The sequence below is a fragment of the Platichthys flesus genome, chromosome 3 (genome assembly GCF_949316205.1).
Source record: "Platichthys flesus chromosome 3, fPlaFle2.1, whole genome shotgun sequence".
Classification (NCBI taxonomy): domain Eukaryota; kingdom Metazoa; phylum Chordata; class Actinopteri; order Pleuronectiformes; family Pleuronectidae; genus Platichthys; species Platichthys flesus.
Window position 1 is genome coordinate 20,093,837 of NC_084947.1, and position 12,353 is coordinate 20,106,189.

General features: G+C 41.9%; 1 protein-coding gene across 1 annotated transcript; it reads right to left on the reverse strand.

Moving 5' to 3' along the window:
- Nucleotides 1-4,234: 4,234 nt before the first annotated feature.
- Nucleotides 4,235-10,230, reverse strand: LOC133949912 (gastrula zinc finger protein XlCGF57.1-like). Its single transcript, XM_062383993.1, has 2 exons — nt 9,732-10,230; nt 4,235-6,764 (listed from the first exon to the last, which is right to left on the reverse strand). The coding sequence occupies exons 1-2, from the start codon at nt 10,024-10,026 to the stop codon at nt 5,524-5,526; spliced, it is 1,536 nt and encodes a 511-aa protein (XP_062239977.1). The 5' UTR covers nt 10,027-10,230; the 3' UTR covers nt 4,235-5,523.
- Nucleotides 10,231-12,353: the final 2,123 nt, after the last annotated feature.

Here is a 12,353-nt window from a genome sequence, read left to right on the forward strand (position 1 = left end):
CCTTCCTGAAGCTGGGACTCAGAGAGGCTCCTCATCTCTGAGTGTCACAGACAATACAGTGATATGTTCCTGCTGAACATCTGTGGAGCAGCCTGACCGCTGCACCCACTGACATTTTGATTCAGTTCAATTTTGACGTGTAAAGCAACAAATCACAACATACATTATCTCAAGCCGCTTTGCACTTTAAGGTCGAGTTGTTATACTAGTTTTCCACACAGCAGCTTTTTCACACATTTCAGAAATGTACCCATAACACAACACTGTACAACATATATGAAAGTACAATAAAAATCGTATACATTATTAAGAAAATGTTATGGTTAATAGATCAGGAGGATATGTTTTACAAAAAGAAACTAAAGCTTTACAGAATAAATTCAACACATCTCACTTGGCCCTGAACAATCTTCAGAAAATGTTCCATCATGTAGCTTTACAAATATCTTTCAGACCCATTTGTCAAGCCCAGTTGAATTCTGTATTAAACCTGGTTAAACTCAGTTATCTTAATATATTGTGCTCAAAACAAATTTTACAGTAGCAGCTCTTCAAGTCGATCAGTGAGGCTCCACTGCAGATTCATCATTTTAGATTTTACCTGATAAATTCCTCTGTCCTTTGTCCTCACATCTATCTGAAAGTGTTCAGCCGCTGTCAATTGATTTTTATTACAAACGTCACATCGTTTACATTCTTAGCAATGTGATGAGAGTTTTTACGTTAAATGATGCTCATACAGACACAACCCAAATGAAGTACAGTGCTCGCTCTCCGCTAAATCCACAGAATCAAATTAACAAAAGTAAATGTGTAAATGTAACTATAAAAGAGTCACTTCATATTTGGATTCATAGAAGACTTTCAGAAGAAAAGATTTAGCTGTGTTGCGTTTATGAAAGATTCTCCACACGACAGCATTTACTTTTATTAAAGAGACAGATCGAAGTATATTTTCAGTTACCATTCCATAATGGTGTTTGAATAATTTATAATAATTCTGTGAGGTTTAAACAAGTTTAAACCGACTTCTGTTTTGTTCCTAAAGTGTTGACAGTGCATGATTCTATGATAGATCATGTGTAAACTAAGTCACAGATATAAGCTGTGCTGGACAGTTACATCTACATCCTTTGTGGACGCTCTCACGACAGGAGTAACAGGATGAAATATGATTCACGTGTACAACACCAACGCAGACGAGTGGGAGAACGACATTGAGTTTAAGGAGCGTGTCTCGGGCATGGCAGCCTGCGTGGTGCTCATGCCCCCTAATGTGATCGCCCAGGGCCGGAGCTGGGAGCAGCACACCAAGGCTTCATGGGAAGACGTGGACAACGACACCTCAGAGGAGTCTAGTGAGGACTGAAGCAGCTGTGTTGAACTGAATGTCTGGCTAATGGAGACTGTTGATGCATTTTTTAAAACAAATTCAGCATGGTGAGTGTGAAGTGCTTTGAGGATGTCGTTGTGGCAGCGGTTATAACAGCATCATGTCCGTTTTGCATGTTGAACACTTTGAGTACCTCTGAACCAAAGTGTCATTCAGGATCATTGCACATTTATTGTTACATCTCAGCTACAACGTTAGTTACTGGTATTAACATCTGTCCTGAAAGAACCACTCACTGGTGGACAGGTCTTACAGGTCATACAGCTTGTGTCTGCTGCAGAGCTGCTACGTGAGGTTTATTTGAAACTGGTACAGGAAGTGAAGGAAGAATATTTATTTATTTAGCATATTTGAAGATATAGAGTTTAAACATGTGGTGAAAGATTATTTTCACTGTCTATTTTTCTGTGAACCATACGCAGCATATGGAGAAATAGACAAAACCCTGAGTCTCTTCAAGCGCAGCACAACTCACGTTTAACATGGTCGCCAAAATGAAAACCCAAGACGTTTCCACGATGCACACTCGCTGCTCACGCACCCAGTGTCGCCCGGGGATTGGCCAATCTGAGAGAGTGAAGTTAGGAGGGGATCAGGGAATCTGCTCTACTGTGGAACAAGTTTTTTTTCCATTTGAAAAACAAAATTGAAGTCATGATGTGGTGTCAATGTTTATATTGTGGCCACATATAAACCAATGTATGGTCACTGAGAGGTTCAATATAAATTTGTTTCATGTGAACCTGTAGCAGGTCAGAGGAATTCAGCCATGTAGGCAGTCCTTTAAGTCTGGCCCAGGATGCATTCGGGTGCGCTCACACCTGTTCTTACTGCTGACCACTTTAGATGTGAGCACTCAGCACAAATGTTATATAATAATTTACTGAGAAATGTAAATACACTGATCATCTAGTCACCACTATGCTGATGGAGGGGTGGTTGAAGTGCTTGAGTCCACAAGACACTTCTGGAGTCCCAGAAGTAAACTTTGTAGCAGATGAATCCGATACAATTAAAGTCAATGGTGACCGAGACTTCTGTCGGCGTGTTCGTTTATCCCAAAGATGAGAAGAGTCTGGTCTAATTAGAGTATTTATTAAGAAACAATGAAATGTACAACAAGAACAACGTAGCTATAGGCAATCATGCACAGCCTCGGCTAAATCAGTTAGCAAGGGGTAGTAAACAATGCCCCCGGACAGAAGGCATTTGATATAATTATAACAGTAGAAAGTAATGTGATTGGTTAAAAAATTGGAGGGGTTTCACAGCAAATCAATTTGGTTCTCCCTTTATGGTCCACAGCTGTAGGCACACGCCTCTTGTCCCGGAAACCAGGAAGTGACAAGAAGCCGCTCTCCGTAACCCTCCTATTCTAATCTGCTGGTTGCTAGGCAACCCTATCCAGACAGTCTGATATTGTGTCTCATAACTTAGCCTTGAGTAGAAAATTGTATGTTCCTGCTCCTTCGGCTGCACAAAATGAACCATAACAAAATCCCTCGGCTCTCTTATCAAGACAGGTGTGAGACTGACCAGCGTTTTTGACGCACATACATTTCTAGCTAATTCCAAATATTAAACACAAAGATCAAAAGGTTATTATTAATGATTTGTATAAAGGCCTCATATCTGGCCCAAGCGGCTCCTGCTTTCCCACCTCCTTTCTTATGTAGAGTTTCAGTCAGACACAGACTTCAGCTAAAATTTTAATTCCTAACACTTCAGACGTATAAAACAACAGAAAAAAACTAACATTCCTGGATACGGCTCCTGTGGTGTCCTCCAAGTGTCCACATTTGGGCTAAAGACATTTAGGCTTAAAACACGGTGTTATTTATAGAACATTATGTTTGTCGGGGCTTGTGGACACTTGGATGACAGCTTGTTGAGTAGATGTTGAGAGCGTTTTAATGTTTCAGTGAACTTTCCCTACGAAACAAGGTCTGAGCCCCCATTCACACCTGGTGCTAACATGTGCTTCTTGTGATCGATCTCAAATGGAAAGCTCTAAATACGGGGGTGAACATACTCAGATCGGATATAGATCCGATCCCATCAGACCACATTTGGCTTGGTCTGGGCCACGTGTCAACATTATTTTAGCAGCGTGAACACGATTGTGTCTCTTCTCGTCGGTTCGTTTGGGACCTCTGGATTCCGTCTATCTCGTAGGACAGGGGCAGCATCTCTGTCGGTCAGGTTCAGTCACATGTGGGGCCACATTTTAATGCCAGGTGTGAACGCACACACTCAGGGCTTTCCACCTATAATCAGATCAAACAAGCCACATGTTAATTAGTATCATCACCTCCGAAATACAGAATAATATTTAATGCATTTTAAGACTGTGCATTTTTTTTCTGCTGTAACACACGAGTCTCTGTTGTGAAGTTTTTATTTATATCTTTACCAGTGTCTGATTAGATGGAGATGAGCCTCAGATAGTGTGCCTCGGAAGTGATTTTTAACTGGATGATGAAGCACTGGTGCTACAGAATGAAAAGCCCAACTCCTAATATGTTGCCACGTCTCAAGGTTAATTATAAATGAAGTCCTTATGTGTGTGTGATGTAAACCTAAACATTATCTTAATAGGTTGTTTCTGTTTCCATTGATCTTCCTTAGTGTGTGTTATTCCATTGCAGAATCCGAAGAGTAGTATAATATTATAATTTGTTAATTTACCTCTGTTCCAATGTTTCTGTTTGTTGCCTCAGTTCACGGTTAACATTATTCGTTTTATGATTATAGTCAGATGTTTTAAATTACACTTTCCTCACTATGCACCTTTTGTTTCTGTACGGTCCTTTAAAAGGCTGGGACTCAGTTGCAGAAAAGAAGCACAGGAGACAGCAAATAAAGTATAAAAATAAAACGTTACTTTAACAGTCCATTCATGGATAAGGCACAAAATCCTAAGTCGTAAATCCAGGTAGAGTCCAAAACCAGGTAGTCAAACACACAGAAGAAATTGCTGGAGCGCATGAACACACACAATAGAGACAATGAGAATCTGGCAGAGGGTGAGTTGAAACACAGGTAATAAATAGGGAGTGCTTAAGGACAAACAAGGTACAGGTGTGTGGGGAAACCAACAGGAAGTAGAGCTAGACACAAGACACAACAGCCCGGACAGCAAAATAAAACAGGAAGTGAATACAAACAGAAACAAACAGAACAGATTGTTACAGTATCTGTCACTGAAAATCCTCCAGGAACAAGTGCAGTCTCGGTTTTGTTTCTCATAGGTTAAGAGTTATGTCTTATGAAGGATAATAACAATGTGTTGGTACTTGCCGTCACACAAAAAATGCTAAATTGGTACTCAAGATAACGTTTCAAATTTAATTAAAGAGCTAATATGTGTTTTGATATGAAATCCAGATGGATTTTAATTGGACTGGTTGAGTGAGTTTGTTTAAGTCGTGTGATACTATATTAAACAAGGCCCAAAGTGTCACTGAATTGAGAGGTTGAATGGAGAAGCTAAATGACTCAGCAGGTTGAATAGCAAATAGGAAAAAGGGAGAGTGATCCATTAATTCATTCAGTTACTTATTTCTCCAATTAAGATGCATTTTGAAATGGAAACCTGATCGGTACACTGATAAATAATCCTCATTTAAACAGACACCACCACTGCTCAGTTTCTTTTCAGAGATGTCTTGAAAATAAAATATTTCATCATAATTATCATTCTCCTAGAGTTTGCAGCTACGAATTAAGGGAATATATTGTTTCATCAACAAAGGCACTGGAAAAGAATCACTGCTGAGCTTTACTCTTCTTGAAGCTGTGCCTAACAAGACACACTAGACGGCACAAAGTAAATATTTATTTCAAACTTTTGTGAACAAAAAATAAGATACAACGAGACTGGAACGCATTCCCATTGACCGATCTATCATGACCAGAAAAACAATAAGGTCTCAAGGGGCATTAGGAAAACACAACAGTTAGCCCGCCATTTTGCATTTAGTGGACATTTTGGCCATGTTCCACTTTTTACTTTCAGGTACTTGTACCAGTGGTCACATCAGATCAACTTCAAATTGAGATGGAAACAAAAACAATTAAATTTTAAAATTACAATTTATAGTACTCTTAAATATTTTACCACACTAAGATCAGCTAAACGGTTCCTCTCCTGTATGACTCGTCATATGTGTATTTAGATGGCCTCTTCGGTTAAATCTTTTACCACACTCTGAGCAACCAAACGGTTTCTCTCCTGTATGACTCCTCATATGTGTATTTAGATTGCTCCTTTGGATAAATCTTTTACCACACTCAGAGCAACCAAACGGTTTCTCTCCTGTATGACTCCTCATATGTGCATTTAGATTGCCCCTATGGCTAAATCTTTTACTACACTCAGAGCAACTAAACGGTTTCTCTCCTGTATGACTCATCATATGTTTATTTATATTGCACTTTAGGTTAAACCTTTTACCACACTCAGAGCAACCAAACGGTTTCTCTCCTGTATGACTCCTCATATGTGTATTCAGATGGCCCCTGTGGCTAAATCCTTTACCACACTCAGAGCAACTAAATGGTTTCTCTCCTGTATGACACGTCGTATGTCTCTTTAAATCGGACTTACTGCTCAATCTTTTACCACACTCAGAGCAACTAAACGGTTTCTCTCCTGTATGACTCCTCATGTGTGCATTTACATTGCCCCTGTGGTTAAATCGTTTACCACACTCAGAGCAACTAAACGGTTTCTCTCCTGTATGATGCCTCATGTGTGAATTTAGAGTCCACTTTTTGTTAAATCGTTTACCACACTCAGAGCAACTAAACGGTTTCTCTCCTGTATGAATCATCATATGTCTATTTAGATTGCCCCTCAGGTTAAATATTTTACCACACTCAGAGCAACTAAACAATTTTTTTTCTGTCTTACGTCCCATTTCACTTAGTTTGTTATTTCTTGTATTTAAACCAGTCTGAGGTTCCCTGGTCTCCATCCAATCCTCACTGTGTTCAGTGTCAGAAGAATCTTCAGTCTTGTCCTCAGGACCTGGTTGTAAATGTCCATCAGGACCTGAGTTTCTGGATGGTTCTGGTCCTCCACAGTCCGCTCTGTTCTCCTTCGTCTCACTCAGATGAAGCTTTGAAGATTTAAGTTTCTCTTCATTTTCTTCACTCTTCACATCGACAGGAGTCAATGTGAACTTGATATCAGCCTCCTCCAGTCCTTGAAGCTGCTGTCCATCCTGATTGGTCCACAGTTCCTCCTGTTCCTCTTTAATGTGGGGGGGCTCTGGGTCCTCCTGGTCCACAAGGGGGCTCCACTGCTCCTCCTCAGGGGGAACCTCTTCTTTATACACCATCAGTTGCTGGACAGCTGCAGGATACACTGAAAAACAAATACACATATATATCATTTCAGAGTTTCCTGAAGTGTTTTGAAAAACTTGTGTTTGTGTCATTTAATGTCGATTGTTGTGATTTTTGAACGATCACATTCAGGAAGTAGAGATGTTGAGGTAATTTATGGTTGGTGTAAGGATGCAGCTCGTAAAGGAAGTAGCATACAACAAAGGGTTTCTACAGTGGCCCGGAGAGCTCAACGAGCAGCAACTTAAGAAAACACATGCAAGTTGACAAAACACAAGCATAGTAAGAAAACTTCTTCATCAATTTCACAACACAACACAACACATTACAGAAACGCGCAGCAAATAGAGAAACGCGCTGCAAGTAGAGAAGAAACCACAATGGAAGTGTTTCCAGAGGACAGATAAAAGTGATGGACACTGCTGCCACAGGAGTGTGGGTATATAGCTAGCTGATCTAGAGACATGCCGTCTTGTCCTGTTAAACTGAATAAACAGCGCTAACAGGCAAGAACCTGTTTGTGAGGCCATGTATTGTCCATAGTGTGCAGGGGTTTGAAACCTTTACTATCAAAAGAGACATTTTGCCTCTTCTGAGCGAGTGGGCGGGGTCCAGGACTAGTGCGTTCGCCACACACACACACACACACACACACACACACACACACACACACACACACACACACACACACACACACACACACACACACACACACACACACACACACACACACACACACACACACACACACACACACACACACACATACACACACACACACACACACACACACAAACACACAAACTTGTTAAGTTCCGCGTTCACGAAAAAAGTGCACAACATTAGACAGCCACTGCCGAACCCTGTGTAGAACTGAATTTGTTTGATGTTTTGGACATTTGTCTCCTATGGCAGCAGTGTCCATCCCTTTTAGCTGTCCTCTGGAAACACTTCCGTTGTGGTTTCTCCTCTATTTGCAGTGCGTTTCTCTGTTTGCTGCGTGTTTCTGTAATGTGTTGTGTTGTGTTGTGAAATTGATGAAGATGTTTTCTTATTTTGCTTGTGTTTTGTCAACTTGCATGTGTTTTCTTAGGCTGCTATTCGTTGAGCTCTCAGGGCCACTGTAGGTTTCTGGTAAAAAAGTTTTTCATTTCAACTCAGAGAAATGTGTACAGTCTTTCTGTTTCAGACATGAGCAACAAAGCAGTGGGTTGTCTGCACAGACTATTTCACAACAGCATCAAATCCTCCTCATTATTCAGGTGAGAGGTGGAGCAGACAGAGAAAGTAAGTGGCGTATTAACTCCGCTGCTTGAGCTGATGCTAGCTAACGTTAGCCTGTGAGCAGTTCCTCTAGGGCAGGGGTGTCAAACATACGGCTAGGGCCCGCCAGGGGGTCCAGCTCGGCCCAACGGATGCAAGGCATGCTCTAAATTAAAAAACAAATTAAAGAACGTTAATTTGTCAAATCATCATCGTATCAGGCCAGCATGAAACACCAGAAGCGGAAAATGTGTGTGTGTGTCTCCGGACAGAACACAAACACAGGCCCCTGGGCTCTGCCCCCACTCGCTCGCTCAGGGACACACACATGAGATCACAGCTTGTTCCTGTGAAGAAGACGGTCAGGGACAAACAAGACATAGTGTTCAAAAACCAAGTTGAAAAGAAAGTACCATGAAGCCTGTCTTGCTTCACAGTGAATGAAGGAGGACATTAGGAGAGAACAGTGTGGTTTATAGGTCTGAAAACTCTGGCAGCTGACAGTATGAGACACAACAAATTAAAAAGACACTTCGAAACATTACACCCCAGTCCAATGCATGTGTTCTTTTTGGTGGAGCTTAATCATCGTTGTAACAAAGTGATTATAATTTAATGAATTTTTTCTCTATTTTTGAAAAAGTACAGAGTGATGGAGGAATGTAGTGATAAATGTCACCAAAATAACTTCAATTAAGTTGAATATAAGCAAAATTGAAACAGATTAACAGAAATACATGTTGCATATTTTAATGTATCTGTTTCCTACCATCATTGTGTGGCAATCATGGTTAATAATTATTGTGAGAAATAATTAACATTGACGTGATCAGATAGGCTCTTCGCATATATTATTATTATTAAATGCGATCTTTGCAACTTTGTTATTCAGGAAGTTTGTATCAAACAAGTAGCCCTTCGTACTACTCAGTACCTGTGAAGTAGCTCTCAGTTTCGCCACTTCCCCCCCACCCTGAGCGACGCGAAGTCTTCCGAAGTAAAGCCTGAAACATGCTTCTGCGTTTTCACGGGCCCGTAAGCGCAAGAGCCCTTCCGGGTCCCTTACGTGCTTATGTATCCCTCCTTACGTGCTGACGGGTGTCGACCCCCTTTTCTAAAATTTACGGCAAAGCTCCGCAAGCTCACTCAGCCCACAAGGTGGTGATTGGTCTGCTCTACATCCCTTCTGGAGCTGCATTTCCGGTTTCATGCCCCATAATACCGGCAGAAATCACGGAAGATTTAGAAGAACGAATATGGACCAAATAGAAGAGCACTTGGCAGAAGATATCCGATAGTATGATCACTTGTATAACCTGTCACTGACTGGCGGATTTGTCCGCCAGAAAAAGGCTACGAGGAGCCGCAGTGGCTATGTAAATAAACAATCGACGAAGAAGAAAGAAGGCGTCTCTAAGGTCGTCTCGACAAAAAGCATTACTCCGCCTAGTGTTCTGGCGCGGAATTGCTTTGTAAGACGCGCAACGGTTGAGGAAGCATGAATGAAAACGAGTCTTGCGCCACAGCGGCGTGAAAAGACGCAGACGCAGTCGCAGAAGCATGTTTCAGGCGTAGGGGCGTGGCGGCGGTGCTGAAAAAAAAAAGGGGGGGGGGGGTACGAAGCTAATATGCTATGATTTTACTGGTCTGGCCCACTTGAGATCAAAGTGTGCAATATGTGGCCCCATAACTCAAATTTGACACCCCTGCTCTAGCGACTGACCTGCTCTGTGCAGCCGGACTACGGGCTGCATCACGGCATCGAGCAGCCTCCTCTGGCGGCAGATCTCCCGCTCGGACCTTTCTGACTGCTCCAGTCTGTCTTCATACTCCGCCAAGGTTTCCTCAAGCCCCGCGAGGATCTCCTCCCCCGCCGCTGTGAGCCGCTCGGTGAGCAGCGCTCTCAGCGCCGGGACTTGAATCGTTCCTCCTCCTTTCTCCACCTGCAGCAGGAAGTCTTCAGCGGCTGCGCTGATCCGCTCATGTACCGACACCCGCAGCAGCTGCACGGCGGACATGTTGCTCCTCTCTACCCACTTTGAGTCTCAACACTCTGGAATCAGAACGTGAACAGGAGCCTCTCCGTATCGCTCCTCCTCTGATAGTTGCTGGGCAAATCTTCAAATAAACAAGCCTTGACTCAGCTGACGCCTTATAAGAATATTGTGTTCCTGCTTTATCGGCTGTATGTTCTGTTTGTGTAAACATTCCCACCTTCCAAACAAAACAACGCCTTTCTATCTGCCCTCCTGAAGCTTGGGCAGCTGGTTGAACTCTGTGTGATGTGGAATGAATCTAAGGGAGTTATGTTTTTAACATAAAGAGTTAAGTATGAGAACAAGTTATAGCCCAGTGTATGGTATGTCACAGATTCACAGTTAACCACAACAGGCAGCGGGTCTTATCAGACCTTTTATCAATAGAGGTGTGAGATTGTACAGCGCTGTGACGCACACACATTAATTATTAACACAAAGCAGCAACTGTTATTGAAGGGCATTGTGTGAAGAAAAAATATCTACACAGACACACACACAGAGACAAGCAAAACATTTTTAATCTAAACACAATGCAGTTTTTTTAGTGAGTGTTTATTTGTTGTTTAAAGTCCCTGCTGTGCCCTTTCCTGTATAATTTGTATCTCCACTCTTGAATGAAAAGTTTGTGTCACTACCTTTTTGTATATAACCTCACAGTGAGATGACTACAGTGTAAAATCTCCACAGGTGACCTTCCTTGTGTGAACTCCTCAGCTGCCTTGTGCCCTTTTATTCCACCCAGTCTCCACCAGTTCCTCTCCATTTGTCCCTACACACCGTCAGCTTTATGAAGGCCGACTGCTGCTTTCCTCTGCGAGGCCTTTTCATCTACATCTGTCACCCCCCACTGGCCCTAATTGAGTGGCCCCCCACCCCTTTGTGTTTCACACCACTGTGCCAGCCCCCGTCCAGCTTGTCTGCCTGGATGTGCTGACACCAGCACTGGACATCCACAGGATCAACTGTCTGCTTTGTTTATGCATCAGTCCTTTTCATTCCACTGCTGCATACTGCCACCGGGGGGATACTTAAAGACATATGTCCTGCACTTAACCACGTCAGCGGCCTCCACAGACATCTGAGCGCAGGTCGATCCTCTGCTCTTTGCCGGACCATTATCAGAGCAATTAAAAGCCCCAAATTACCCCATTGACATGCAGCTATGAAGATTAAGCCCAGTGGAGTTGTGTGTTGTAGGAATTTTACTAAGTGCTCGCTTTCATTCTTATTTCTACTGCTGTGTGGGAGAGCAGGAGGTCCAACGTCTGGCAATGAGTCGATAGAGGACAAAGAAAATCACCTGTGGATGGAGATCTGGACTCAGAGAGGCTCCTCATCTCTGAGTGTCACAGACAATACAGTGCAATGTTCCTGCTGAACATCTGTGGAGCAGCCTGACCGCTGCACCCACTGACCTTTTGATTGAGTTCAATTTTGACGTGTAAAGCAACAAATCACAACATACATTATCTCAAGCCGCTTTGCACATTAAGGTCGAGTTGTTATACTAGTTTTCCACACAGCAGCTTTTTCACACATTTCAGAAATGTACCAATAACACAACGTTGTAAAATATATATGAAAATAAAATAAAAATGATTTACAATATTAAGAAAATGTTATGGTTAATAGATCAGGAGGAAACATTTTACAAAAAGAAACTAAAGCTTTACAGAATCAATTCAACACATCTCACTTGGCCCCGAACAATCTTCAGAAAATGTTCCATCACGTAGCTTTACAAATATCTTTCAGACCCTTTTGTCAAGCCCAGTTGAATTCTGTATTAAACCTGGTTAAACTCAGTTATCTTAATACTTTGTCTTCAAAAAGCATTTTACCGTAGCAGCTCTTCAAGTCGATCAGTGATGCTCCACTGCAGATTCATAATTTTAGATTTTACCTGATAAATTCCCTCTCAGTCTGTCCTTTGTCCTCACATCAACCTGAACCTGTTCAGCCACTGTCTATTGATCTTTATTAAAAAGGTCACATCGTTTACACTACACACATCAATGTGGTGAGAGTGTTTACATTAAATGACGCTTATACAAACAACATAAATGAAGTATAGTGCTCACTCTCAGGTTAACCCACAGAATCAAATTAACAAAGCTTAACGTGTCCAGGATTTTATTTTTCTTAAATTCATTCAAGCAAAATAACCTTCCACTAACTTTCAACTGGTGTTTACCATAATCAAAGCACAGTCGCTTCATACTAGGATTCATAACAGACTTAATTTCAGAAGAAAGTATTTAGCTGTGTTGCTTTTATGAAAGATTCTCCACATGAAAGCATTTTAT